At 43.2% G+C, this 27,075-nt stretch overlaps 1 protein-coding gene across 3 annotated transcripts in view; it reads left to right on the top strand.

Moving 5' to 3' along the window:
* The window catches only part of grsm (probable aminopeptidase NPEPL1 granny smith protein), a 60,815-nt gene extending 36,131 nt beyond the window's left edge, over nucleotides 1–24,684 (top strand). For all 3 annotated transcript variants that reach the window (XM_037427367.2, XM_037427368.2, XM_037427366.2), the window contains exons 7-12: nucleotides 346–423; nucleotides 9,043–9,143; nucleotides 9,248–9,302; nucleotides 15,318–15,563; nucleotides 21,187–21,297; nucleotides 24,292–24,684. In XM_037427367.2, coding sequence (XP_037283264.2) covers nucleotides 346–423; nucleotides 9,043–9,143; nucleotides 9,248–9,302; nucleotides 15,318–15,563; nucleotides 21,187–21,297; nucleotides 24,292–24,441 — 741 coding nt within the window. In that variant the 3' untranslated portion in view covers nucleotides 24,442–24,684. The remainder of the gene's footprint in view (nucleotides 1–345; nucleotides 424–9,042; nucleotides 9,144–9,247; nucleotides 9,303–15,317; nucleotides 15,564–21,186; nucleotides 21,298–24,291) is intronic.
* Nucleotides 24,685–27,075: the final 2,391 nt, after the last annotated feature.

Below are 27,075 nucleotides of genomic sequence, written 5' to 3' on the forward strand. Positions count from 1 at the left end.
CTTATAAATTGTGTTGAATTAGATTGAATTATTCCTCACGAATTCTGACAAAAAGGGAAATTATCTCAGTGTGTCATTGGGAACAAGCATCATTTCTTAAACTACCTGTGTCTAGAGGGCTTGTATGGTGTTATGATTACATAAATTCACTGCAACAATACTAATGGAGGCGTCAAGAAAGGAGAAATCTGGACCAAGGATTCACTGCAACAATACTAACAGAGGCGTCAAGAAAGGAGAAATCTGGACCAATTTTTTTACTAAAAAACCACGACTTATACTACTGTAGGTACCGCTGCGAAATTGCACTTTAGTAAAAAAATGCACGTGAACTGTTTTTCACAGACTGCCATGTGTGGCATGAAGAGAGACTGCGGAGGAGCTGCTGGGATTCTTGGGGCTTTTTATGCTGCCGTAAAATTAGTAAGTATTTGTGCCCTTGTTAATCTTTGCTGCAAATATCTCTCTGCAGTTTGAATTGCGCATAAGCAACTTTGATTCCTTCAATTTAATCTAATAGCAGCAGGTTTTGCTTTGTTACTTTGATGAGGTAATTGTCTGCTGCACTTTCTTTAATTTTTTCACACATTTTCATTACAAAGGGCCCTATGTAATCGTACAGATTTCATATGCAAAGCCTCTCTGTGTAAAATGTTTTTGCACTGCAGAGAAAATGTTTTAACTGGTACAATAGTGCATTTCATGGTATTTTAAGGCCTCTTTCTTTGGAATGTGGGCAGTGCATTGAGTTCACACAGTAAAAGGTTGTGCATTGTACATTGGTTGATTTTATTTCTGCAGTTAAACGCCCTCATATCAAACTTTATTATAACAGTGCAATAGATCGGTAAAGTTTGATGTTCACACTCTTTTAGTGTCTATAATGTGCAGATAGTCATGGTCATGGAACTGTCTCCAAATTTTTTTAACAAAAGTTGAGCATTCTTGCTCTTGCTGCCTTTGTAGGAGGCATCATTCCTGGCACTGCAAGGAAAAAAAATTGGTGGTGTGCTGGCAGCTGGATGTTACTATTGAGCTGCACCTATGCAAAAGAGGCTGCGAAAGGCTTGAAATCTTAACCATGTCAACCTGATAAATAAAAAAAGAGAGGTATTTCAGTGGCAGGTGTGTTGTGTTTGCCTTTGGCAGATGAGAAAGAGAGAATAAATGAATTGGGTAGCTAGGTAGCGTTAAAGGTGCCCTGAAACACTTTTTAAAGTAATCATGGAATGAATTCACTGGAAGAGCTTATTGCTTCACGAATTCAATGCCGTAAAAATTTTAAGAATCTGTTCAGTGCGAGTGGAGTTAGAAAGATTTGTTGCATGCTGCATTTGCATACTCCCTTCTCTCGTTTTGATGAAAGGGCTGGAAGCTAAGCAGGGAGGGATGGCAGGAAAAAAAAAGTCATGCGTGCCTCCTGATCTTGAGCACTTCTGTCTTGGTTTTTTTTTCTTCTAATGCCCGAGTTTTTCAGTGTGATCATGCGTGCACGCTTGGACATGTCGCGGCCTCCTGCGACGATCTCTGTAACAACCGGGGGAGCCATGTTCAAATCAGCTAATGGCTGATAGATAGGCCTTCTACGAGTGATTTTTGAGCATTTCCCGTCATTTATTGAAAGAAAAGAAAGCAATTTTTAGCTGACTTTGATAATTTATTGTGAATTCCAGGCCGCGTGCTGCATTATAATATTTGGCTTGCCTGTTGTCGGGAGCCTCTACTGCCCATCGGCAGTGTTTTTGCTCAAAAAGTGTTGCAAGGCCCTTTCAAGGATCTAATTAAAGTATCTTTACAGATGCTAGTCCCTAATGTTTGGTGAGGTTTTAGTTCACTTTGGTGGACTTCAGGTGTAGGTTAACTTTGGCTGCGCACTTCAGTGTACACACACAATCTGCTAAGGTTCGGATCCCGGCTGCGGCGGCTGCATTTCCGATGGAGGCGGAAATGTTGTAGGCCCGTGTACTCAGGTTTGGGTGCACGTTAAAGAACCCCAGGTGGTCGAAATTTCCGGAGCCTTCCTGAACGGCGTCTCTCATAATCATATGGTGGTTTTGGGACGTTAAACCCCACAAATCAATCAATCAATCAACACAATCTGCTAAGACTTGCTTGTTTGCTGTCATCAAATGAGTCAAATGATGAGTGAAAGAACACTGTTCTATTCGGGATATGTGCAGTCATGATAGTATATATCTAAAAGACACTGTCCTCGTATTGCTACAAACTCATTCAATTAATCGTCATTAATTATTCTGGCCGTTAACTGGCCCTTATCCTTTTTAACGTATGCTCCAATACTATGTTTTGCACCATTACCTTTACCAGACAGGCAACTACATAGAATGAGTGCCTGCATCAGCATAACAATACTCACGAGAAAGCTCTTTTGGCTCACTTCAAAGCATGCAGTTGTAGGGCTTTCTTTATGACACCTAATATCATCAAACATACTGCAAGAAAAAGGAAAAAAAATCTTGCAGAAGGCTTTCATATAAATTTGTAAGGGTGAATTGAATAACATTCTATTCAATTCAGTACCCGAATTGGATAGTGCATATTTGGGATACTAAATCGAATATTTAAATTTTTAAATAAATACAATGGACAAGAATACTTCAAATAAAAACAAAATATTAGAACAGCAAGGGGTCATTTTTATTGTTTTAATTATTTAATTGTGAGGATGCATGCAGCCCGAGCTTTTATGAGAACCTTGATGCTACGTTAATTACTGGATGAAGATGCTCTTTAGTAAGCATTCAGTGTTGCCGAAGGGGTGTCACTAATTTGCTTTTATCATCTTTAGAATGGTGGTTTTGTTAGGCAGGCACTTCGGGATATGTGGGAACATTATGTATTTGGTATATATAAACTGACTTTGTTTTACATTTTCATTGACTAGAGACATTTGTGTGTCGTCTCCTGTAGCTCTATTTGTGATACTGTGGCAGGCTTAATTGTGTAAAATTTTGACTATGCTGTAGCTGTATTGTTCCTGTCATTTCCTGCTTTCAGCCACTAAATTGCAAGTTTTATACATATTTACCCAACATATACAAGTGCTATTTGTGTGAATCGTTCTTGAAGATGCAGTATTCAACACTGATGTTCACCAGCCTTTGGTGCTAAAGCCCACACTATGATAACTGGCTTACCTGTTTCGTTGCATATTTAGCTGTGCGTGTGGTGTTTGGTTGACCATAGGTAATTAAAATCTTTATGTCCAGCTTTCTACCTTGCCACTATTCATCCTCACAACCTTCAGGACTGGATTAAAGCCCTTAGCACAGCTCACTAAAGTTCTCCGATCCCAATTGTTTAGTTGAGCATAAGAAGTGTTCCTAAGCACCATGATTATTGCATTTAAAAAGGTGGCCTTTATAACTAAAATCAATTATATTGCGACGAATTCCTTTTCACGCCTTTATTAGGCCTGGAAGATATGACCAGAACAGTCACCTCCGAGGCACAGAACCGACTCAAGAGCTATATCCACTAACGATGAAGATGAAGAACACTAGGTGATGATGGTTTTGTACAGGTGATGAAGAAGTGTGCTTTAAATGCCCACACTAATTTCTCGCGCATGAGAGCGGCCATCCTGGCCGCAACTTATAGATGCGGAGAACGCCTTGCGAAAGGCTTCATACGCGAGACATGCACTATCTCGGTACCACGACAGCGTCGATCACTTGGAGCAATCACAGGTTCAACGCGATAATTAATGCGCGAGGTCTGCTCTAAGACTGTGTATGGGCCGAGGAACCGAAACTGAAATTTGTCGCACAATCTAGGAGTGTGAATTGGTGTCCGGAGTAGTACCTCGTCGCCGGGGTGGAAGGTCACAGTGGTGTGAGATGCGTCATGCAGATTTTTACGGGCTTGTTGTCTCTCCTCAGTATTGAGTCTGGCGAGCTGGCAACAGTGATGGAGGTGGGACACATTGTTCACAGGAGTATGCAGATGGTGTAACCGGGGCTGTCAAGAACAAGACGTCCAGAAAGGAAGGTGGCGATCAGCCATAGACAAGGTAGAATGGCGAGTAGCCAGTTGTGCGTTGTACGGCGGTATTATAAGCGAACGTTACGAACGGCAAAATCGCATCATAGTTGGTGTCGTATGACTCAATGTACATAGCTATCATGTCGGACAGAGTGCGATGAAAGCGCTCAGTGAGCCTGTTGGTTTGGGGGTGATAGCTGGAGGTTGTCTTGTGGCTGGTGCCGGAGGCTTTTAGCAATTCTTCCACAATTTGCCACAATTTGCAAAAGGAAAGCTTTTCCACGGTTAATCAGGATGACACGAGAAGCACCATGACGCAAGATCAAGGATTCAAGCATAAATGTAGCCTTGTCAAAAGCAGAGGCCAAATTCACGCAGGACGTTTAAGCATAACATGGCAAGTGGTCGACAGCTGTCACTATCCATCGATGGCCACCACATCGGAGTCATGTGAAGGGGACCATATAGATCGATGCTGACGACTTGAAATGGTGCAGACTGACATGGAAGTGGTTGCAGCTCTCCGCATTGAGGTGATGTCGGAAGCTTTCGGCGCTGACAAAGGTTGCTAGAGGCGACGTACTTTGCTACGCTGGCGGACATCCCTGGCCAGTAGAAATGACCTTTAATGCGATTGTATGTTTTTTGGAAACCAAAGTAACCAGCAGTCAAGTCGTCATGATCGGCCTTAAGAATATCGGCTCGAAGAGAAGGAGGAAGAGCGGGCACCCAGCGTTGACCATCCGGGTGATAGATGTGATGGTAAAGAACGAGGTTATCGAGCTTGAAATGCCTGAGCTGTCGCCGAAGGTGGGCATTAGGCGGTCGAGATTTCCCCTGAAGGCGATCTATGATGCGTCTACAGTAAGTGTCAGCGAGTTGATGCGTTATGATGGAGCCGTGGTCGTCAGGTGGGATCTCGTCAATGATGGCTACGGACGAAACAAATGTGGAAGGACTATCTAAGCGTTCATCGCTGAAGTTAGTAGCGGAAGCAGTGGACGGCGCCGTAGGAAGTGGGCAGCGAGAAAGTGCATCTGCGTCCTGGTGCTTTTTACCGCACTTGTAGGTAATAGTGAAGTCGTATTATTGAAGACGTATAATCCATCGACCAAGCCGTCCTGACAAATTCTTGAGTGTGGAAAGCCAACATAGGGCATGATGGTCTGTAACTATGGTAAAATGACGACCTTGTAGATAAGGTCGAAATTTCTGCACTGACCACACGACAGCTAAACACTCATATTCAGTAATGCTGTAATTCATCTCGGTGTTAGTCAGGACGCGGCTTGCATACGCAACGATCCTTTCATGTGATGATTCATCGCACTGCAGTAGAATATCTGTGATTCAGTGACCGCTAGCGTCAGTATGCAGGAGTGTGGGTGCTGTTTCATCGAAATGGTGAAGTACTGGTTCAGATGTGAGGGCGTTTTTCAGATGGCTAAACACTGATTTGCAGGCAGGAGACCACTCAAAGCGAACACCGGAACAGAGTAATTTGTGCAAAAGTTCTGCTATCGAGGCAAACTCTCGTATAAATCGGCGGAAGTATGAAGCCATGCCAAGAAAACTGCCTAAGTCCTTGGTCCTTTCAGGACGAGGAAAATTAAGAACGGCCGATATTTTATCGGGATCGGGACGAATGCCATTCTTACTGACAATGTGGCCTAAGACCTTAATTGTCTTGCTGGCAACACGGCACTTTTTCTTGTTCAGCTGAAGGCCAGCCGTACCAAGGCACATGAGGACTTCGTCTAAATAGTGTAAGTGTTGAGAGAAGGCTGATGAGAAAACAATGATGTCGTCCAAATAGCACAGGCAAGTTTTGCACTTCAGGCCACGCAAAATGGTGTCAATCATGCGTTCGAATGTCGCGGGTGCGTTGCAGAGGCCGAAGGGCATTACATTGAACTTGTAAAGTCCGTCTGGTGTCGAAAATGCAGTCTTTTCTTTATCGTGCTCATGTATCAGTATCTGCCAGTATCCCCAACGTAGATCAAGACTCGAGAAGTATTGAGCTCCCTGTAGGGAATCCAAGGCGTCATCTATATGTGGCATAGGGTATACATCCTTGCGCGTGATCTTGTTTAGCGTCCGGTAATCTACGCAGAAGCGCACAGAACCATCTTTTTTTCGAACTAAGATGACGGATGATGACCAAGGGCTAGCTGAGGGGCGTATTATGTTTCGTCTCAATATGTCGTCAACGTTTTCTTCAATAACCTTCCGCTCCCCCGCCGCGGTGGTCCAGTGGCTAAGGTACTCAGCTGCTGACCCGCAGGTCGCGGGTTCAAATCCCGGCTGCGGTGGCTGCATTTCCGATGGAGGCGGAAATGGTGTAGGCCAGTGTGCTCAGATTTGGGTGCACGATAAAGAACCCCAAAAGGTTGAAATTTCCGGAGCCCTCCACTACGGCGTCTCTCATAATCATATGGTGGTTTTGGGACGTTAAACCCTGCATTTAATTCAATAACCTTCCGCTCAGCTACTGATACGCGATATGGCCGATGACAAACGATTGACGTACCCTCAGTCTCAATGGGATGCGTGGTGACGCATGTCTGTGCCAATATGGGTGAATTGATGTCAAACAAAGCTTCATGCTTAATCAGCAAGGCAAACAGTTGTTGAGTCTGCGAAGGGGTCAGGTCAGAGCTGATGGTAGTTTTGAAGGTGGAGGTGGATGGGGAACGTGCAACAGGGAGAGCTTCAGGAGAAGCGTCTTGAAAAGTTACCACAGAAAAGGCTCCGGTGTAGGGACGCAAGTTAACGTTAAGCCCTTCGGAACCAGAATTTTTTCGGCCGTCGAGTTCATTGCGCAAAGGAATGCGAAGCCATCCTCGAAACGTATCAGACCTGATGTGAAGGCTATTCCTCTGGTGACACAGCGTACGGAGGGTTGTACGAGCACATCGCCGTAGTCAATGACATCAGACAGAAGTGTAACAATTCGCTGACTGTGCGGAGATAGCTCAGTGTCTTCTGCAGCATAAAAACGAAGGGGTGCATCATCTGCGTGAAGCGAATAGGCGGTATTGCTCATGTGTAGGACGCGTGCCGGCAGCAGATAGACGCGGAGGCCGTTGAAAGCCCCATCCCAATATTAGCTGTTGAGTGCACGAACTAAGCACTGCAAATTGCATATAATGGAGAAGTCCATCAATGGAGACACGAACAGTGCACATGGCGGAAGGTCGGATAACGTCTTAGCGAGCAACGTAGGTCCATCGTTAGGTGTTGTAACTTTGCGGAGACGCACACACAAATCTCTGTGACTGACTGAGAAACTAGCACCAGTGTCTATTAATGTTTCCACTTCTATGCCTTCCACTGAAACAGATATCATATTATGAGGATGTTCTGGAGGAATTTTTCTACTTCGCTAAATGCAGCTTTTTCCCTAGAAGCCGCGTAATTTAGTTTTCCGGGCGAAGGTCGGCAAACTGAGAGGCTGGTCGAAGTGGCGACGTAGAGTGACGGAGAGGGGATGGCGAGCGATGCCTGGCATCACAGTAGTGCCATTTCAGGAGTTACTGATTGGGAGGAAGAGCGACCGTGAAGCGTAGTAACGCAAGGACAGTGCTGGAAAGTGGTTCCTATGGCATAGTCATCCCGTTCGTGTCAAACCCATGACGCTCGTCTCGCTGATGCTTGCGACAGGCACGTGCGATGTGTCCACGATATCCGCAATAGTAGCATGTAGGTCTCGTCGGGCCCCGGCTGCGGCGGCTGCATTTCCGATGGAGGTGGAAATGTTGTAGGCCCGTGTGCTCAGATTTGGGCGCACGTTAAAGAACCCCAGGTGGTCTAAATTTCCGGAGCCCTCCACTACGGCGTCTCTCATAATCATATAGTGGTTTTGGGACGTTAAACCCCACATATCAATCAATCAGGTCTCGTCGGGCACCATGATTGATAATAGGGCTGGTTGTTTGGGCTGGGTACTATGGAATTCAGGTGTGCTGGTGCCAGTCGTGCATAGTAAGGCTGGTTTTGCGTGCTAGACGCCAGAGACGCCAGATGGGCTGGCGTCGTTGACGGCGGTATTGGTGGAACGAAGGCTGGAGTAACTGTGGCGACTTGCGCGTAAGTCGGTGGAGACGTGAGGGTCTCTGTAGGCATTACCCGTCATAGCCGCCAATTCCTCCTTGGCGACGTCTCGTAAATTTGTACTGGGGGTGTCAGAAGGAAACTGACATACTGGAAAACCGAGCGGCTGCAGTTCCTCTCGTATCATGGTGCGGATCATGGCTCGTAACGAGGGGTCGACAGTAGGGTTGTCAGGGATGGCTGCAGGAGTGTTGTCCAGCTGCAGCCGTGCGGATTCGAGCTCGTCCAGGTGCTGGCACATAGCTACAATGTCAGCAATGGTACTTGGGTCCTTTACCACCAAAGCATTGAAGGCAACAGGTTCCATGCCTTTGAGCAGATGGCACACTTTGTCTGTCTCGGTCATGAAGGCGTTGACGCGTCGACAGAGAGAGAGAACTTTCTCGATATACGAGGTATAAGACTCACCTAGTTGTTTGCGACCATCAAGTGTTCTCTTCGCCAGACTGGCTCGAACTGCCGGAGTTCATCACCATATTTTTTTAATGCAAGACTTCTACTGCATTTCTACCAACAGCACTCACACAATCACATTTCATTAAAACAGCTGACGTTTAGTACTAGCCCCTAATTACAAATAATTGGATAAAATGACCACCAGTTATTTCTTTCTTGGTAGGTGAACATAAATCCTAAGTCTACTGAGATTCATTGTTGGTGTATATTGGAGATAGTGGCTGAATAAGTGAGGCTTCACAGTGGAAAAAAAGGTAAATCAATTATCATATTGCTCTCGTGACACCCGTCCTGGCTGATGTGGTATCGGATTTAGCCGCCGAACCGCCGCCCCAGCAGACACGAGCCTGAGTAATTGGCTTGCTTTTTATGCATGTTGCCCCACTTCTAATGGGGTGGGTATATTTTTCTTTATAGCTTCCTCAGCATTTTAAAAGGCGTTTCTTCATAGTGTGACTTTTTGTGCAGGGGTTCAGTGATAATCTTCATGCTGTCTTCTGCCTGGCTGAAAATGCTGTTGGTCCAAATGCAACAAGGCCTGATGATATAATTACAATGTACTCTGGCAAGTGAGTACAATGTTGAAGAGCTTGAGTGCTTGAAAGTGATGTTCGTGACATCTCTTTTGGTTGGACATGTGCAAACAAGTGTTCTTTTTTCTGACTGCTTTCAGAACTGTTGAGATCAATAACACTGATGCTGAAGGACGTCTTGTTGTTGGTGATGGGGTATGTCTTCAGTGTGCTCTACTAGAAGGATTTTCTTGTACTTTTTAGTTATCTTTTTTTTAAATGGCAATCTAAATTCATGCATAAAACATGGCCTTTTTACTGTGTTCTGTTGTCAGTAATAAATATATTCAGTGCTGGAGCCCTATGTCTTTTGAATAGTTTTAACCCAAGTTAAAATTTTGAACTGCAGTTGCTTCTAGGTCTTGACTGGCATGAGTATTTTATGGAGCATATTTTAAGCTCTGGCAGGAATTGGTTGAAACCGACAGCAACATCAAATGGTTTCAGTTTGTGGCCTAGTGGCTCCAGTTGTGTTTAGCCTGCTGTAACATAATTACTCAGTATTTGGCATCATCTGCAAACTAGAGTAAGTTTTCAACATGCCTCAGTTGCAGGCAGGGCACACTGCTTCGTAATGGGAGCAAGCTTGTTGAGGTGTTGTAGCTCTGCTTTTGCATGCAAGAACGCGCTCTGCAGCTGTGGTATTACTCAACCAGAACCGAGTTATACTGCAGCAAATAATTACTAGTTCATAACACTGCACCTATACAAGAGAATTTTACCTAGATAATCCAACACTATACAGATTTCGTTTGGGCTGTTTATGGACAATGCAAAGGATTGCTGCTATCATTTTCTCCTCGCACACCACCTTCAAGAGTTAAAGATGCTGCATCTTTATGAACTATGCATAAGAAAGTCCCCCCTTCCACCACATTTCCTAAGTGGTATAAAAAGTAGTTGTAGCAGTAATAGGGGTAAGAGTCTAGTTACTTGAAAATGTAGACCATCTAAGTGGAAAAAAGTGATCTAGAATGTTAGTTTCTTTTTGTATGACTAAGCCGCTGATATATGCATGTGTGACATACGAGAATGCGCTTAGACCTCTGCCAGCTTCTGAATGATTAGCCAATGACAAGTGTATCGCAACTGGATCAACCACCATCGTGTTTTCAGTGTTTCCAATGAAATTTCACTAAGAACTATTGGTACCAAAATCTCTAAAAATTAAGTTCATAATAAGATAGCCATTTTGAACAGTACTTTTTCACTGATTAGTAGGCTACTCACGTGGCTTCTTGAAATAAATGTTAAATGTTTAACATCATAACTGATGAAACTCATTTCATAGGTCTATCATAATTAGTATGCAGTGCAGTCAAACCCATTTTCAACGAACTCATAAATGTTGCGATAAGTGGTAGTTATTTCAGTATTTCGTTGTATATGAACTCGCCCATAAAAAGGTTCATTTAGTAGTCACTCCATTTTTTTTTAATCAAAAATTCAAAGGCCTATGCTGACAAGTCGAGCTTTTTTGCGTTTTAAAAAACACCCGTTTGCTCACGAGTGAATTCAACCACGTTCACAAGGAACTGATCCCGTTCAACTGAAGCGTGGTACCATCCTGTTGAACGAATCATTACTAGCTAGTTGGGTGCAGCGTGTCGCTCACTTGGCTCTCGTCGTCGCATGCCGGGTTTGTTTTCAGTCCAATGCATTCGTGTGTTTCTGCGTTCTTCATGCATGCTTCACTAGGGATCATGCTCGGGTGCGGCGAGTAGCCCTTTCGACCAACAGAACGAAGACAAATTTAATAAGCAACGCACACAAGCGTCTCGCACGACGCAGCGCCAGCGAATTTGCGAACGGCGCCATGATGCGCTTGTACCGCCGTCACTTAACCGAGCAGATATCTGCAGATGACTGTGATAAGGTTACCGGCAATGAGTCAAAATGGCCTGCTCATCGCTATTGGCCACCTCGCCATCCCTGTTTTTCGATGTTTATCCATTAAGGCACCGCTGCTACCGCACGGATGTCGTTATCACTAATCGACCTGTCTTCCCTGTTACCGAAATGCGAAAAACCTGGTGTAGGTGGGCTGAGCGTTGCAGTGTACTTTTATTCGATAAAGTGTTACCGCTTCTCAAATTTGTGGCTTTCTCCGTTCGAAAACGTTGTTTAATTGTCGGCGGCGGTCGTAGATGCCGAGGCCCGCATCGGAAAAGTTCGCCGTGCGAAAGCCGACTGTAGTCTTCATGCTGCCTCCTATTTCTTGCTGTGTCCTCACTTCCCTTCTGCCGGTAAAGAAGTGTCTGGAAAGTGAGCGACCTTGCTCACAGCGTCTGAAATCAGCATGCGGTCCTCGACGAGGTCTATGATTGCAACTGTGGCAGGGCACACACATATCACATGCTTTGTATTGTTTTTTTTTTTTCTCTTTGCTTCGCATGTGCCATATTTTTGCCACGACTGTGTCGAAAGTGTTCATTGTAAAATTAGTAGGCCCTGAAAAATGTTTGCTGTATGTGGACTCATTTTCATAGGGTTGCATAGGAAAATCGCAAGTGCACCGCAATATGGTCGTTGTAACTTATAGATAGTTATGCCTTGTATCGTTGTGTGTTTGACTGTGTTGCCTGCAGTCTTCAAAGCCTTAGAAAAATGAGTGGCATTTTAGAATTCTTACTGAAGTTACAAAAGTTCTGGTTGGTTTTGCACGGGGACCAATATCTTACCATCATCCACACACTGGAATAACTGCTGACCTGGGGCCAACAGTTGTCTTATTGGGACCATTAAATTTTTGTTTGCAATCAGTTGACACCACTTCCACATCCTGCACGATGCCTTGGTGTGCACTCATTATGAAGTCTATTTCGTTCTTATTTTCGCCATTAGGGCTCCTCCATTGAGATCGTACCATTCTATGGTCACTGCATCGTACCTCGCCAACCACTATACTATAGCATTAATGAAAGCGTGGTAGGTATTGTAATTAAACTCAATAAGAGATACAAGATGAAGATGATACAGGCTTACGCGCCTACATCCAGCCATGATGACGCTTCAGTTGAAAGCTTCTATGAAGACGTGAAATCGGCAATGAGTAAGGTAAAAACACAGTATACTATACTGATGGGAGACTTTAATGCAAATGTAGGAAAAAAGCAGGCTGGAGACCAGGCAGTAGGAGATTATGGCATCGGTACTAGAAATGCCAGAGGAGAGTTGCTAGTAGAGTTTGCAGAACGCAGTAATTTACAAATTTTGAATACCTTCTACCGAAAACGAGGAAACCGTAAGTGGACATGGAGGAGCCCTGATGGCGAAAATAAGAATGAAATAGACTTTATAATGAGTGCACACCCAAGCATCGTGCAGGATGTGGAAGTGGTTGGCAAGGTACGATGCAGTGACCATAAAATAGTACGGTCTCGAATTCGCCTAGACTTGAAGAAGGAATGACAGAAACTGATATGCAAGAAGCCAATCAATGAGCTAGTACTGAGAGGGAAAGTACAGGAATTGAGAGTTTTGCTTCAGAACAGGTACTCTGCTCTTATTGAAGAAACCAACCTTAGCGTAGATACAATGAATGATAATCTGACGACTATCATTACGGAGTGTGCAGTGGAAGTTGGAGGCAGGGTAGTTAGACAGGACACTGCAAGCCTTCCCAGAAAACAAAGAATCTCATTAAGAAGCGTCAAAGCATGAAAGTCTCAAGTACAACAGACAAAATAGAACTGTCAGAGCTTTCGAAGTTGATTAATAAGCGTAAGGTATCCGATGTAAGAAGGTATAACATGGAGAGAATCGAACACTCTCTGAAAAACGGAGGAAGCGTCAAAGCAGTGAAGAGGAAACTTGGGATAGGGAAAAATAGGATGTATGCACTAAGGGACAAAGAAGGCAAAATAACTACCAATATGGATAGGATAGTTAAAATAGCAGAGGAGTTTTACAGAGATCTGTACAGTAGCTGGGACAACTGCGACCTTAATAATATAAGAACTAGCAGTAACCGAGATGGCACCCCACCAGTAATGATCGAAGAAGTTAGAAAAGCCTTGGAGAGCATGCAAAGAGGCAAAGCTGCTGGTGAGGATCAGGTAACATCGGATCTGTTGAAAGATGGAGGACAGATTGTGTTAGAAAAACTAACCACCCTGTTTACGAGGTGTCTCCTCACAAAAAGAGTACCAGAGTCTTTGGAAGAATGCTAACATCATCTTAAAACATAAGAAAGGAGATGACAAGGACTTGTAGAATTACAGGCCGATCGGCTTGCTCTCCGTAGTATACAAGCTATTTACAGAAGTAATTGCTAACAGAGTTAAGAAAACATTAGAATTCAATCAACCAAAGGAACAAGGAGGATTTCGAACAGGCTACTCAACAATCGACCACATTCATACTATCAATCAGGTAATAGAGAAATGCTCAGAATATAACCAACCACTATACATAGCCTTCATAGATTATGAGAAGGCGTTTGATTCAGTAGAAATATCAGCCATCATGCAGACACTGCGGAATCAGGGCGTCGATGAAGCATATATAAACATCTTTGAAAAAATCTACAGGGGATCAACTGCTACCATAGTGCTTCATAAAGAAAGCAACAGAATACCAATCAAGAAGGGTGTAAGGCAGGGCGATACAATCTCCCCCCTGCTATTTACCACGTGCTTACAGGAGGTTTTTAGAGGCCTAGAATGGGAACAGTTAGGGATAAGAGTTAATAGAGAGTACCTTAGTAACCTGCGCTTCGCCGATGACATTGCATTGCTGAGTAACTCGGGGGACGAATCGCAACTCATGATTACGGAGTTAGACAAGGAGAGCAGAAAGGTGGGTCTTAAAATTAATCTGCAGAAAATGAAAGTAATGTACAATAACCTCGGAAGAGAGCAGTGCTTTGAGATATGTAATAGTCCACTTGAAGTTGTAAAAGACCATGTCTATTTAAGGCAGATAATAACCGCGGAGCCAAACCATGAGATTGAAGTAACTAGAAGAATAAGAATGGGGTGGAGCACATTTGGCAAGCACTCTCAAATTATGACAGATAGATTGCCACTATCCCTCAAAAGGAAGTATGACAGGTAGATTGCCACTATCCCTCAAGAGGAAGGTGTATAACAGCTGTATCTTGCCGGTACTTAGCTACGGAGCAGAAACATGGAGACTTACAAAGAGGCTTCAGCTTAAATTGAGGACGACGCAGCGAGCAATGGAAGGAAAAATGGTAGGTGTAACCGTAACAGACAAGAAGAGAGCAGACTGGATTAGGGAAGAAATGGGGGTTAAGAATATAATAGTTGACGTTAAGAAGAAGAAATGGACATGGGCCGGGCATGTAGCGCGTAGACAGGACAATCGCTGGTCATTAAGGGTAACTAACTGGATTCCCAGAGAAGGCAAGAGGGTGAGGGGGAGACAGAAGGTTAGGTGGGCATATGAGATTAAGAAGTTTGTGGGTATAATTGGCAGCAGCAAGCACAGGACCGAGTTAACTGGCGGAACATGGGAGAAGCCTTTGTCCTGCAGTGAACGCAGTCGGGCTGATGATGATGATGATGAATACCATATGTAAATTATGGCGTTTTCTCTTGAGACAATGCAGATATGGTTGCACGGTTGATATAGGCCTGAGAGCCCTCCGTTTCCACTGGGTCATCAGGCTCTCTCTCTCTCTCTCTCTCTCTCTCTCTCTCTCTCTCTCTCTCTCTATATATATATATATATATATATATATATATATATATATATATATATATATAGTACCGAAAGTGAGAAAAAATGAACCTTTCATTTCAGATTTGGCTAGTTCATAATTCATCCTCGACAAGCAGGGCAGAGCGGACAGGGCCCGCCAAGGTAGCCTAGTGGCTGAGGTACTTGGCTGCTGACCCGCAGGTCGCGGCATCGAATCCCGGCCACGGCGACCGCATTTTCAATGGAGGCGAAGACGCTTGAGGCCCGTGTGCTTAGATTTAGGTGCACGTTAAAGAACCCCACGTGGACGAAATTTCCGAACCCCTCCACTACGGCGTCTCTCATACTCAAATGATGGTTTTGGAAACCCCAACAATTATTATTAGGGCAAAGCAGAAAAAATACGCACTTGTCTTTGCTCCCTTTCTTGGCCTTTGTCTGCTCTATACTGGTTGCTGACGAATTTTTCGTGATTGCTCCTTTTTGTTGTACATTTGATGTCAGGTGGCATATGCTCACAAAGAGCTCAAGGCTAACATAATCCTGGACATGGCAACTCTCACTGGGGCTCAAGGTGTTGCCACTGGAAAGTACCACGCTGCCCTGGTTAGCAACTCTGCTGACTGGGAGGAGTTGGTCATTCGATCGGGGATCCTTTCTGGGGACCTCATTCATGCCTTGCCTTTTGCACCTGAGCTTCACTTTGTTGAATTTGCCAGTACACTTGCTGACATGAAGAACTCGGTGGCAGTGAGTACTACATACTTATTTTCTAGCTGTGCTTTTTTTGGGCTAAAAAGGTCTCTCTGAGCAACCACTAACCGTGCTACCTTTAAGGCTGTGTTTCTTATGTAGCAGGAGTCCATTTTTCCTTCACTTTGGCTACGTTGAAACATGTCATTAAACTTGGCAATGACAGTATTGTATAGAGTGAGGAGCTCTTGGAGAAACCATTCATTGCTACAAATTGCTGTTTACTTCCTTACTTTCTCTGAAACATATTAGTAGCATGTTTGCTGAATGGCTTTAAAACAGTTTTTGATTATGTCACTAAAACAGTCACTTTAATGCAGTTGTAAGATTGTTGTTTTCATTAATGCTGTTGCACTCTACACTCTGTGTAATGTTTTAAGCTGGTTGTGAAGCATCACTTTATGTTGCCTGGGTTGATGCATTCCTTGCCAGTTCCTTGATGTAGAAAACATGAAAAACATCACTGTGGTGTCTAACACAACATAAGAGTGTAAGAATATACTATATTTACTCGCATAATCCTCGCACTCGTATAATTCTCGCACCCCCCACATCGCCCAACAAAAATACAATTTTTTTTCCTCGAGTAATTATCGCGCTCCTGAAAGTTGCCGCAATAATGTCGTCTGCTCGTCCCAGCCGCTGACGATGATAGCGTGCGCCATCTCTCACCAAGCCCCTTACCGAATTTTAGTTAGACAGTGGAAGTTGTTGAGTGTCTGATGAGGAACATTTTGCCACAAAAGTTTTTTGAATCGGTTCATCACGAGCGAAGAAAACCGGTTTTTTGAAGCGGCGCGGAACAAGGGTGAGAGGAGGTGAGCTTGAAACCCTTGCCGCTTCTCCGCGTAGCCTTCGCAAGCCAAATCTCTTCCCCACCCTCTCCGGCATGCGACCAAGAGGTGACGTGCGCATGACGTGCCCAAACAAGTCCAACCCCCAAGCACGCGAGCAGCGCTGCTTTGGTGACCAGCGTTATTTTGTGGTCTTCTGCCTCTTTCTGCGGGATGATTTGGAAACGCTGGCTTAGACACGGTAGAGTAGATGAGCACAATGACTGCCCGAACGCGTAGGAGCATTCCACAGCGGTCGTCTGCTTGATGCGCTGACCGTGGGGACACGAACGCATGCGAAACGCCGACACATTAGCCCCGCATCTCGTTGCAATTCACAGGAGAAAAATGGAAAAAAGACGCTCACATTCCCTTATTGCGTCTCATTATTTTTCTATAGTTTTATTAATCTCTTCAAGCAACAAATTACATAAACTACTCATACCGTGTTAAATAATTTTTGCCATGTCACGTGCTACTGTTTGCAATGTCAGAGCAGAGTCGTCTACTTAGAGGACCAACGTCACTGCATTGCCGTGTACGTAGAGCCATTCATACGCGCACGTCATGCCCTAATTCTCTGAGCGCGTGCCGGCAGAGGGGAGGGGGAACAGCGTTCATTTTTAAATTTGACTAATTTCTGTGGCGCGTAGCGTTGCAAATTTTGGCAGACGTGATCATGAACGCCTCGTCTACGCATTGTGCTTCTCAACTGAAAATTATCAAACCCGGTGAGTGGCCCTTTAAGCATCAAGCGTACTATCATTACACGGGGATTCAATTCAATCCAAGCCAAGCCAAAGCGGCAAGTGCGCGTTGCGGCATGTTTTGTATGTTGTGTCGGTAATCTTGTCACGTTATGGGGCGATACTGAAGCTACATGACTGCTTTCAAGTTGAAAGGGATTGATCATGTACTAAACAACGGCAACAGGGCCGCTGGTAGGCCCTTCGGAGTCGAAGAGTTTTGTGTTCGCTACTGGTGACGGCAGCTGCAAGCCACCAAGACGCGTTAGGCCTGCCGTGTGGATAAGACTAGTATTGATCGTAAACTTTATTTCTTCAGAATGAAACTGCGGATGATTCTGTTAAATAGCTATCAGCCCAATACTAACATCCTACTCTTACCTTTTGAGGGCTCCTGTTGAGTGACGAACGCTACCGCTACGCCCGCAACGCCCACAAGCTTTGCGGATGGTATTCTAATTCTCAACTATTTGCTTGCACTTTTTGTGTCTCAAATAAATCTTGCCTTGTGTTGAACCTCTGCTTTTATTTTTTGAGATAAGTTTTAAGTAGTACTTCTCAAAGCTTGCTGTTAGTTGCTGGTGTGAGAATCTTAATTTGCTGCCACTTCTTTTTCTTTTTCGCTCTGTACGTTTTCGTGGAAAGTTTTCCCCACCTAATTCTCACACCCCCCAACTTTGCATCGGTATGCCACCCAAAAAAAAAATGCGAGGCTTATGCGAGTCAATACGGTAGATAATGGGGAACTTTGGCTATCTTTACAGTGCAAAAAGCTAGCATTCTCCTAATTACTTGACTAGGCTTTACTTTAGGAGTAGTTGACCACTTTACTTGTGTTTGCCTTGTGCTATACTGTTCATGTGGTTAGCCTAACTCTGCAGCCAAGGTTTTCTTTTTCATTCTGCATTTAGCGGATGCATTAAAAGTAGCAGTCATGAGCTGCCTACTCACATCCACATTCTTTCTTTTTGAAAGCAACCTGTTTTTTAAGGCTTCTACGTCTAGTACAAAGGTTGTGTTGAAAGTACTTCTTCACTGAAATGACTGTTTTTATGCTAAAGCTTCCGAGGTGGGTGAAGGCATTCAATGTGTTCTGATGGTTGTTGCCAGGAGCCAGCATACTATGCAGCTGTATAAAAAGCTGACAGGGCAGCCAGCTAATATGGCATAGGAAATAATATTGTTGATGTTTGCATGTGCCAAGACTGTGCATCTGCTAGCGGGGATTATGCTGCATGCATAATGCCAGCCTCCGGAGTCATGTGCATGCACGCCCGATGAAGAGAATGATCTTTCTCTGCCTGCTGTCTGAGCTGAAGCGGTTAGCTGTGCGACGGCTGTTGTAAATGCATTTTGTAAATAGTCTACAATGCAATTGACTTCACATTCACGTAAGAATATTTACAGCATCTGTTGGAGACAGGGCACCTCCTTAGGAGGCTTGCATAATCACAAGATGATACAAGGCCAGAAGGTCTTTTTTCATCTCATTGACATTTATTTTGCAGCAGTCAATAGCCATGTCACCAGGAATTTCAAGCGTTTGCAAGATGCCTCACACCACTTGAATAATGGCAGTAGAGTTTTGCTGAAGCACTCATTTAAGTGTCATTACTGTAGACGCTGGTGCACTTAGTTGTAATCCATCTGTATGCACTGTGGATTTGGTTGCATGCTGTTGTGACAGGCACAAAAAGTGGGGATATCCTCTTAACTGCTGCCATGGAAATCAAATACAGAAATCCAATATTAAATTTATTGGTACCAATCATTTGTACTTGTAATGTTTGCTTAAAGTGGGCTTATCTTGCTTGCTGGTGGGTCTCGGTTTGCAAAGATAAAACAATATGTGGTGAATGACTGGAATAGGAACATTTATGCTTTAGTATGTATGTTTAACCTCCTAAATATATACCATAATTTGCAGTCTTTCCTGGCATGTGTGCCAACATTTGTCGTATTTTTATGAATGAGTTGGTGGCTTGCTTCTTTTATTCATGAATACGAACCGCATGACTAAGCTTGGGCGTGTTGTTACGAGGGGATTAGGAGTGCGAATCAGTGCAACTGAAAGGAGGGGACAAAGAGGACACACAGCGCCGAACTTCCAGCAACTTATTCTTTTGAAGTCTTCTTTTTTATACGATTATGCATTGTTTTACAACAGGTATGGGTGGAACATGATGACAGTACAGGAATTGATCATGTGGACAAACCTAAATGCATCTTTTATTTAATGGTGAGAGGTGAAGAAAAGATGTCTCACTGATAAAGAAAAGATGTATTTAGGTTTGTCCACGTGATGGATTCCTGTAATGCCATGTTTTTGGCAGGGCTGTTGTGACCATGTGTAACTGTATAAAAGCGATGGTTTTCCAAACAAATAGTCTGTTGGAAGTTAAGTGTTCTGTGTCCTTTCCGTCTTCTTTTGTCGGTTGCACTGATTTGCCCTCATAATTGTATGCATAAAAATATTTTATTTTCTGAACATCCCCATTCAGTTTCGTAGCTATAGTTCAATAGTCAATGTTCACTTTATATTAATTTAACATGATATGGCTCAGAAAATGATCTTGAGTACACCATTTTGTCAGCAAGCTTACAAGAATTGTTAGTTTAATTTGGCACCTTGAAGCTGTTCGCAGGATTAAACTGCAGTGCACAGAAAATACAAAGGACGCGGGCAGGTTAACAGTCACTGTTCATTAAGTCAACCACTATCAACACACATTGGGCAACTCTTACGGCATTTCGCAACCAAAACAGTTTTCAAAACTGCTTCACTTTCATTATGGTCGATTTCAGTACTGATATGTACCTCTCTTATGCTCACCACAATGTGACATGCATAACTAAAAAAATAATTTTAAAATTTTTACAATGACAGCTTTTGAGAGGACTGAAGATATTTGAATTTCAGAGCCACTTGAGCTTCCTCTGTATCCATCAACTAATTTGTGTTCTTCATCACACTTGCAGTCAAACCCGCATATATCGAACTCTGGAAAAAAAAAAGCAAGCGGGAATTAGTTTCACGTATCGCATAATTTGATAAAATTTCCGTGTTTTGTGTGCAAGCTGGCTTTGCGGCGATACTTTACCGTAATGTAAAGAAGGCAGCCTCACGGCAATATGCAGGAATCATTTTTGTTTTAATTTGTATTTTTCCTTGATTTGTGGTGGTACATTGTATTTATATGCAGGAGCACGTTGTCCAGTTGAAGATATGACATCAATGGGAACAGCTCATCAGATCTTTTTTTTTTTTTTTTTACGTTCTAAATACGTGCACTGCAGATATAGCTCGACAACCTCACTCGTGAATTGACTCGCTCGAACTCACTCAAACTCAGATTTAGCAGTGAGTCTGTGTGAGGGATTCCGGGTGAGTAATGTTTTGGTGAATTTGACTCGAAGTGAGCCCGGTTGAAGAACATTTTCGTGAATGTGAGTCCCAGCGAGTCCGAAGCGGAAAATATATTTTTTAAATGAGTCCGAGTGATTTTCTTTTTTTTTGCCGACCTATTACCGCAGGCACATATAGGCGCATAAAATAGTGTCCAGTTGACTTGCGTTTTTTCGTGAAGTGAATGGTGACAGTTAATTATGGACCTTTGGGCAGGATGATGGGGGAACTATGGGATTAGGCACGTGATAGCAAGCGTTGCTACTTCTATGCACGGCACCCTTTGAATCGCACCAACAGGTCTCCTGAATGCTTGCATGAAAATCCCGTCACATTAGCAAAAGCTAACTTTTTCTGAGAGAAAACCCTCTTGGGCCATAGCATGCTACCCAATGTTCGGTGTACAAATTGAAAAGTGTTTTGCTATTTTTTCTCCATGCTTCCATAAATTTTATGTGGTGACGTTGCGGTATTTTTGTGTCCAAAAATAGTTAAAAAAAAGACACTTGAACTCGCCCAAGTTTCGTATAGCCAAGTTTGACGTTTTATAGCAGTCACCTACAGCTATCTGGCGAGACCTGTTACATAATGCTGAAGGCTCTTGCAGCTTCATAAAGTGCTCTTTTTTCTCACAGGACCGCAACAATGCCCAGCCATCTTGTGCTGGTTTGTTCATTTGTTCTCAGCTGGGCTTTGAATTTCCTGGTGTGTGGATGCATGTTGACATGGCTTACCCAGTTCACTGTGTAAGTATTCTGAAAATGATTTTTTTAGAGGATTGATTCCATTTTTACATCGAATCTTATTGCTCATAGGACACTTTACTTCGGGGGGGGGGGGGGGGATATGTGTGTTGTGAGGAATCGAACTGTTTGCCGGGCGTAAGATCATATTGACATCAACGTACACAGTCTGGTGTGTTGCGTTACTGTGCAAGTTGCTTTTCATGCGCAGCAGTGAGGGCTGTTTCTCTTTTTTTATGCTTTTAGCAGCCAGAAAATCTTTCATTGAGGTCATGATTTTGTAGTGGTCGATCTTTCATTCTTTCACCTTTCATTATTGCTGTTGAACCCATCAAAATTTCAAGTGCGTTGTCATTTCCATCGAGCAAAAACATGTCTTGCAAGATGAAAAAGCATTGATGGCACTGAGAAAAGAACAAAAAGGGGTGAGCCAGTGCTGCCACAAGAGCATGTCAGTTTGTGAGGAGCACCAGTAATGGCGATTATTAGCCGCGCTGACAGATCATGTTAGTTGGCCTTTAATGGGTGCAGTAGCATTATGGGCTGCTTCACCACAGTGCTGTCAGGCAAGTGTAAACAGCAGGTCTTGATGATCTTACTTATTAATATTGACCGAATGCTTGCATATACTAGCAAACACGCCCAAGGAGTCGGAGAAAGAGACGGAACAACCACTAGTCTTCAACGGTTTTTAATTGCCATGAGAGAAAAAATATATAGCATTTGACTGTGAGCACACAGGTGCCATGTCACGAAGTATTTTAAAAAAGAATTTCGCCACTGCCTATCTTTGCTTCTGTGGTGTCCTTGTGCGTTTTCGCACGAAATAGGGAAGCTTTCAGCCTTGGAGGCAGTTCTTTTCTGGGTAGAGCTACGTTGCCTTTTTTCAATAAGTTATTTCGTTTTGCTTTATTGGGTGAAACGTTCCAGAGTTCAGTAAGCTCTTCTTTGAACCAACAAGACCACAAGGCTTGTGAATCGTCTCGCTTTCTCCAAAGCTTCTTCAATTGAATGTGTCACCTGGCTGGGACTGAATCTGCGGTTGCAGGTTTGGGGGTCACAGGTTTGGTCCTTGCCAGTGGCAAGTTATCTTATCGTCCACTTCGCTTTCTTCACATTTACATCATAATTACTACAAATAACATCCTCCGTACTTTCCTTGGCTTTCTTGTCTGTTAGCTCTGATAACACTCAAACATCAATATAATGAACCCACATATAATGAAATACCAGTTAGAATGAAGTCAATGAAAAATAGTCTTGCAATAGATATACTGTTAGAAATAAACCTTTATAACAAATGTTCAGATATAACAAACTTATTTTAATCTGAGACGCAACTTTGGTGTAATGCCTTCTGGAATGTGTTTCTCGACAAGAGTTATTGTCAGTGATGCTCTGTTCATTTATTGGAAGCACCTTGTGACATATAAAAGTACTGAAATCTCATTTTATGATTGCTAAGCACAGTGAATTCTAAAGTATGGAGTAAGGCAACAGTAATGTCGGAAGTTAACAGAGGTTGTGGGAGACAAACTGCAAAGTGATGGCCCTAAATGTACGCTTTGAATGACACTCAATTTGTAAGCTGCATGAGTTGATTTGCAAGGTTGAGCCAATAAGTGGTGCAGGAGTAGGATGGCTAGATACTATAACGTTGGCTATTTTACGTACTTAAAAGACTCTTTAAAAGCAGATGTGAATTGCAGTAGCAGTGAAACATTTTAGAGTGGTGATAGGCAGGTTGCTCTTGCCAGTGTGGACTTCTTTTGCCTGGATTTGTCTCTCAGTCGTCAGTCATGGTTGGTTGTGTGAGCTCTGTCAGTAACCAGTTGAAATTTTGGTAGTATGCACCTACGCGCTGGTCAGAGAGGCACTGCATAGAGTGTGCAATGGTCGCTATTCAGCCGATATTTGGCCTTCGTCTGTATTTATTTCAACCCTACCGTTTTCGGCAAACTGACTTTTCTAGAAAAAGTTTTACTGGCGGCTCACTAAATTGTCAATTAGTCATGCGTGATAGTACATACCGCTCCTCAAAAGTGTTTGCATACCATACACAAACGTTTTGAGAAGCATCCTGTGGGAAGGGTGATATGCTATATGGGGGATGAAACAGTGCTAGAATTAAAGGTTACTCGTATGTTACAAGACTATCTGCCACATTTTGTGGGTACAGTGATCTAAGAAATAGGAATTGCTTAATTTGTTAATGGGTTTCATTTAATTTTTTATATTTAAATTTTTACGGACCTGTTTCTGAATGCCACAGGCTTAAAAAAAAATTTTCCATTTACACAGAAAATACCTAACCCAATAATATAACAATGTACCTGAATACAAATTTCATGATATCCTAAATGAATGTAATCTTTTTTTTTTTCATTTCGGAACTGTGCTTGTGTGACAGTATAGGAGCAAACTACGCTATTGTGCACCCTCCATCCCCTCTGCCCTCCTCTATCAATGTGAGACCTTGTGCATACCCATCTTCATGAACTTTGCCGAGTCGAACTCACTCGAACTCACACTTACGCAAAGTTTTTTCAACTGGACTCACACTCACGAAAATATTACTCACCCTGGCTTACTCAGGCTCATGGTTCGATCCGAGTCTGAGCGAGTCTGGGTGAGTCGACTGATTAGGGAGTTCGGTGACCTATGGCTTAAGTCCACCTACTGGGGTCGTGCAGTGACTATAGCTTGTGGCGAACATGGGGTATGTGGCTAGTGAGAGCCACATGTGCGAAACGCCTCTGTGTAACGTTTCAGGGCATGTTTAAAAGCCTCATAATACAGTAATTAGTCTGGAGTCTTCCACCATGACATTTTTTATATAGACTAAATTGGGTCTTGACGCTTCCATCAATTAGTATCATTGCTTTGGATACCTTGCATATAGAATTAAAATGAACAAGTGCCATTGTCATGCCACAGCAGATACGTGTTACAATTTGGGTGATTTATTTGAACAGCTTTGGTTTTCTTTAATTTCAGGGTGAAAGGGCAACTGGATATGGAGTTGCCCTGCTCTTGACACTGTTCGGGCACTGTTCAAAGAATCCACTTCTGAAAGAGCTTTCATCTTGGTGCAGTGCCAACACAGATGAAGTGGAAAGGGCCACGAAGAAAATTCGACTGGTCTAGAGTAATTTCTTTGCAAGAAATGTTATTGCTAGGTCAAATCAAGTGTGTTTTTCTTTATTTTTCTAGAAAATCGTGTGACATGCTGCTGCTTTTTTTACTAAGAAATTTCAAATCCTCAATTTGCTTCTACCCATGAAATGGTGTAGAAGATGGGATGTTCTACATTTGACTTTTGGTTGTATGCTTACAGTGTGCATGTGTGTGTGGCAAGAGTTATGAATAAACAATTTTACACTTGTGGTACTTGTGGAACTAAAGGTTCAATATCTTGTTGTGGCTTTCTCTTGTATTAATTTGTGAAATGTTACAGAAGACTCTTAGGTATTCATCATATTGCAGAGGTCTGATCATGCCTGGTTAGCTCCCTGAGGATTTGATTTCAAGATAATCTGTAGTGGGTTCAAGAACAAGAGTGGAGGTAAAATTGTAAAATAACTGGAAACGCCCAAATCTAGCAAGTGTCTACTAATTGAGCCAATAATGTCACTGGGTGTGGATTGTTCTGCATGTAAGAAATCTATCTCTCAAAGATGGGGTGGGGCTGATCCCAGAGATTTGCATCACTTCATTAAACAATTTGTAGGTAAAGTGGGCTTTCCACCTGTAGTAAGCATGGGCCACAGCGAATGCTATACACCTTGTACTATACACGTCAATGAAGGCTCCCCCTGGGTGCCCCCCCCCCCCCCCTGCACTGTTGACATGCCTGGTCCCCCCAAAAATGCAGGGCTGAAGTTGACATCAGCTTTTGTACTCCCATGCGACAGCCCAGAAAGGAGGGGATCCTTCTCTACGTTAAAAAAAGTCTATAGCATGCTTGTCTTGGTGCAATACTGAGCTGATATGATACTCCATATTGACCTCAGATTCAATACTGTGGTAGAATATGCGGCCCAAGCCTATTGCATGTAAACTTTGACAGCAATCAGGTGGGAGGTAGTAATGATGCAAAATTAGTGTTTCTTTTTTTTTTGAGCACCTGTAATACAGATCTAAGCGTAAACCTGAAGTCCATAAGGGGAAGAGAAGGGTGTAGGTGTACCGGGAGTACAAAATACAATATGCCAGTGCATAAATATTTTATGTGTGATACACATACATTTCGTTTCCGACAGTGTGCAAAATGCAGTATCAGCAGAAGCAAGTCAAGTGAACTTTCATGATATCCTAAATTAATGTAATCTTTTTTTTTTCATTTCGGAACTGTGCTTGTGTGACATATTGTGTGCGCCTATTTTTGATGTTCATTTGCTTCTGCAGAGGGCTGCAGATGCTGAAAGTTTCATCCAACAGAATGTCCTGCAGTTCTACCCAAAATTACCATGAACTGGGATGCACTCTCTTCGTCCTCTTCATCTGCTTGGCTTCCAGAACACGTGGGCCGATTTGTCAGGTGTAGGGCAAGGGGAAAGCACAGGAGAACAGTGAATGTCGGGTGGAGGGCGAAGAAGGAATGACGTAAAGAAAAATAAAATCTTGGCAAAAAAAGATTCCTCATGAGGCGGGGAAATTCGAAACGATTCGAAGGTTACCGAGGCACGCTGACAAAATGTAGCATAGCCTTGTGCAGTATCGTGTAACAAGGGGCTAGAAAAGAAAAGAGAGTGAGGAGGGAAACATCCCATAAATGCAGAGAAGGAAAGAAAGAGGGATTTTTCATAGAGGAAGAGAAAAAGGAGATGAAGAGCCAATCGAGAATTACAGATAGTGTAAGATTAAGGTGGGACAGAAACAAAGAAGTAGAAACATACAGACAGAAATGCAGTGGAGAGATTGATATGTGGGGTTTAACGTCCCAAAACTACCATATAATTACGAGAGACGCAGTAGTGGAAGGCTCCGGAAATTGTGACCACCTGGGGTTCTTTAACGTGCACCTAAATCTGGGCACACAGGCCTACAGCAGTTTCACTTCCATCGAAAATGCAGCTGACGCAGCCCGGATTCGATCCCGTGACCTGCGGGTCAGCAGCCCAGTGCCTTAGCCACTAACTAGACCACCGCAGCGGTGACAGAGGAGAAAAGAAGGTAAAAAGTTACAAGGAAGGCCCGCCAGCTATAAGATAATATATGTAAAGAAATACAGAAGTATACATGTTGCCCAGAAAGCGACTATGGGTTCGTGCTTTGCTGCACCAAGCTTTGCGCGACGTAGTACAAACTTCTCGCAATGTTTTGCAACTTCGGCTTGTGAAGAAAAATGGGATGAAGCCAGATAGGAACGGCCCTGGTCACCAGTCTCAATATTGACAAAGTCTATTTTGAGTGAACGTTTCAGGCCCTGTGCAATTATTCTAAAGTTTAGTGAAAAATACCCAGTTTCAGCTTCAGAGAACCGTTTCAACAATTTTGATATTTATACGTCTGAGTGCACGTAGATAAAAAAAATGGTGCACTTCTTAAAATTTCTACTGAACAAAGCTAAGGAAGTGCGACATGAATTAGACTTTGGTGGGGAAGGAATTTTGCGCGAAAAATCGAGCGTTGTAAATGGCCCAAAGTAGCTGTCATTTGGTCCAAAGTAAATGTTATTTAAGAATATATTAGTGTAGACAAAAACAAACGGTAATAAAGCTGGATATTAACTTGCATTTGCATTTTCTTTCAGATAATACTCTTGGCTTTGTCTAACTG

The sequence above is a fragment of the Rhipicephalus microplus genome, chromosome X (assembly GCF_043290135.1).
Source record: "Rhipicephalus microplus isolate Deutch F79 chromosome X, USDA_Rmic, whole genome shotgun sequence".
Classification (NCBI taxonomy): Eukaryota; Metazoa; Arthropoda; class Arachnida; order Ixodida; family Ixodidae; genus Rhipicephalus; species Rhipicephalus microplus.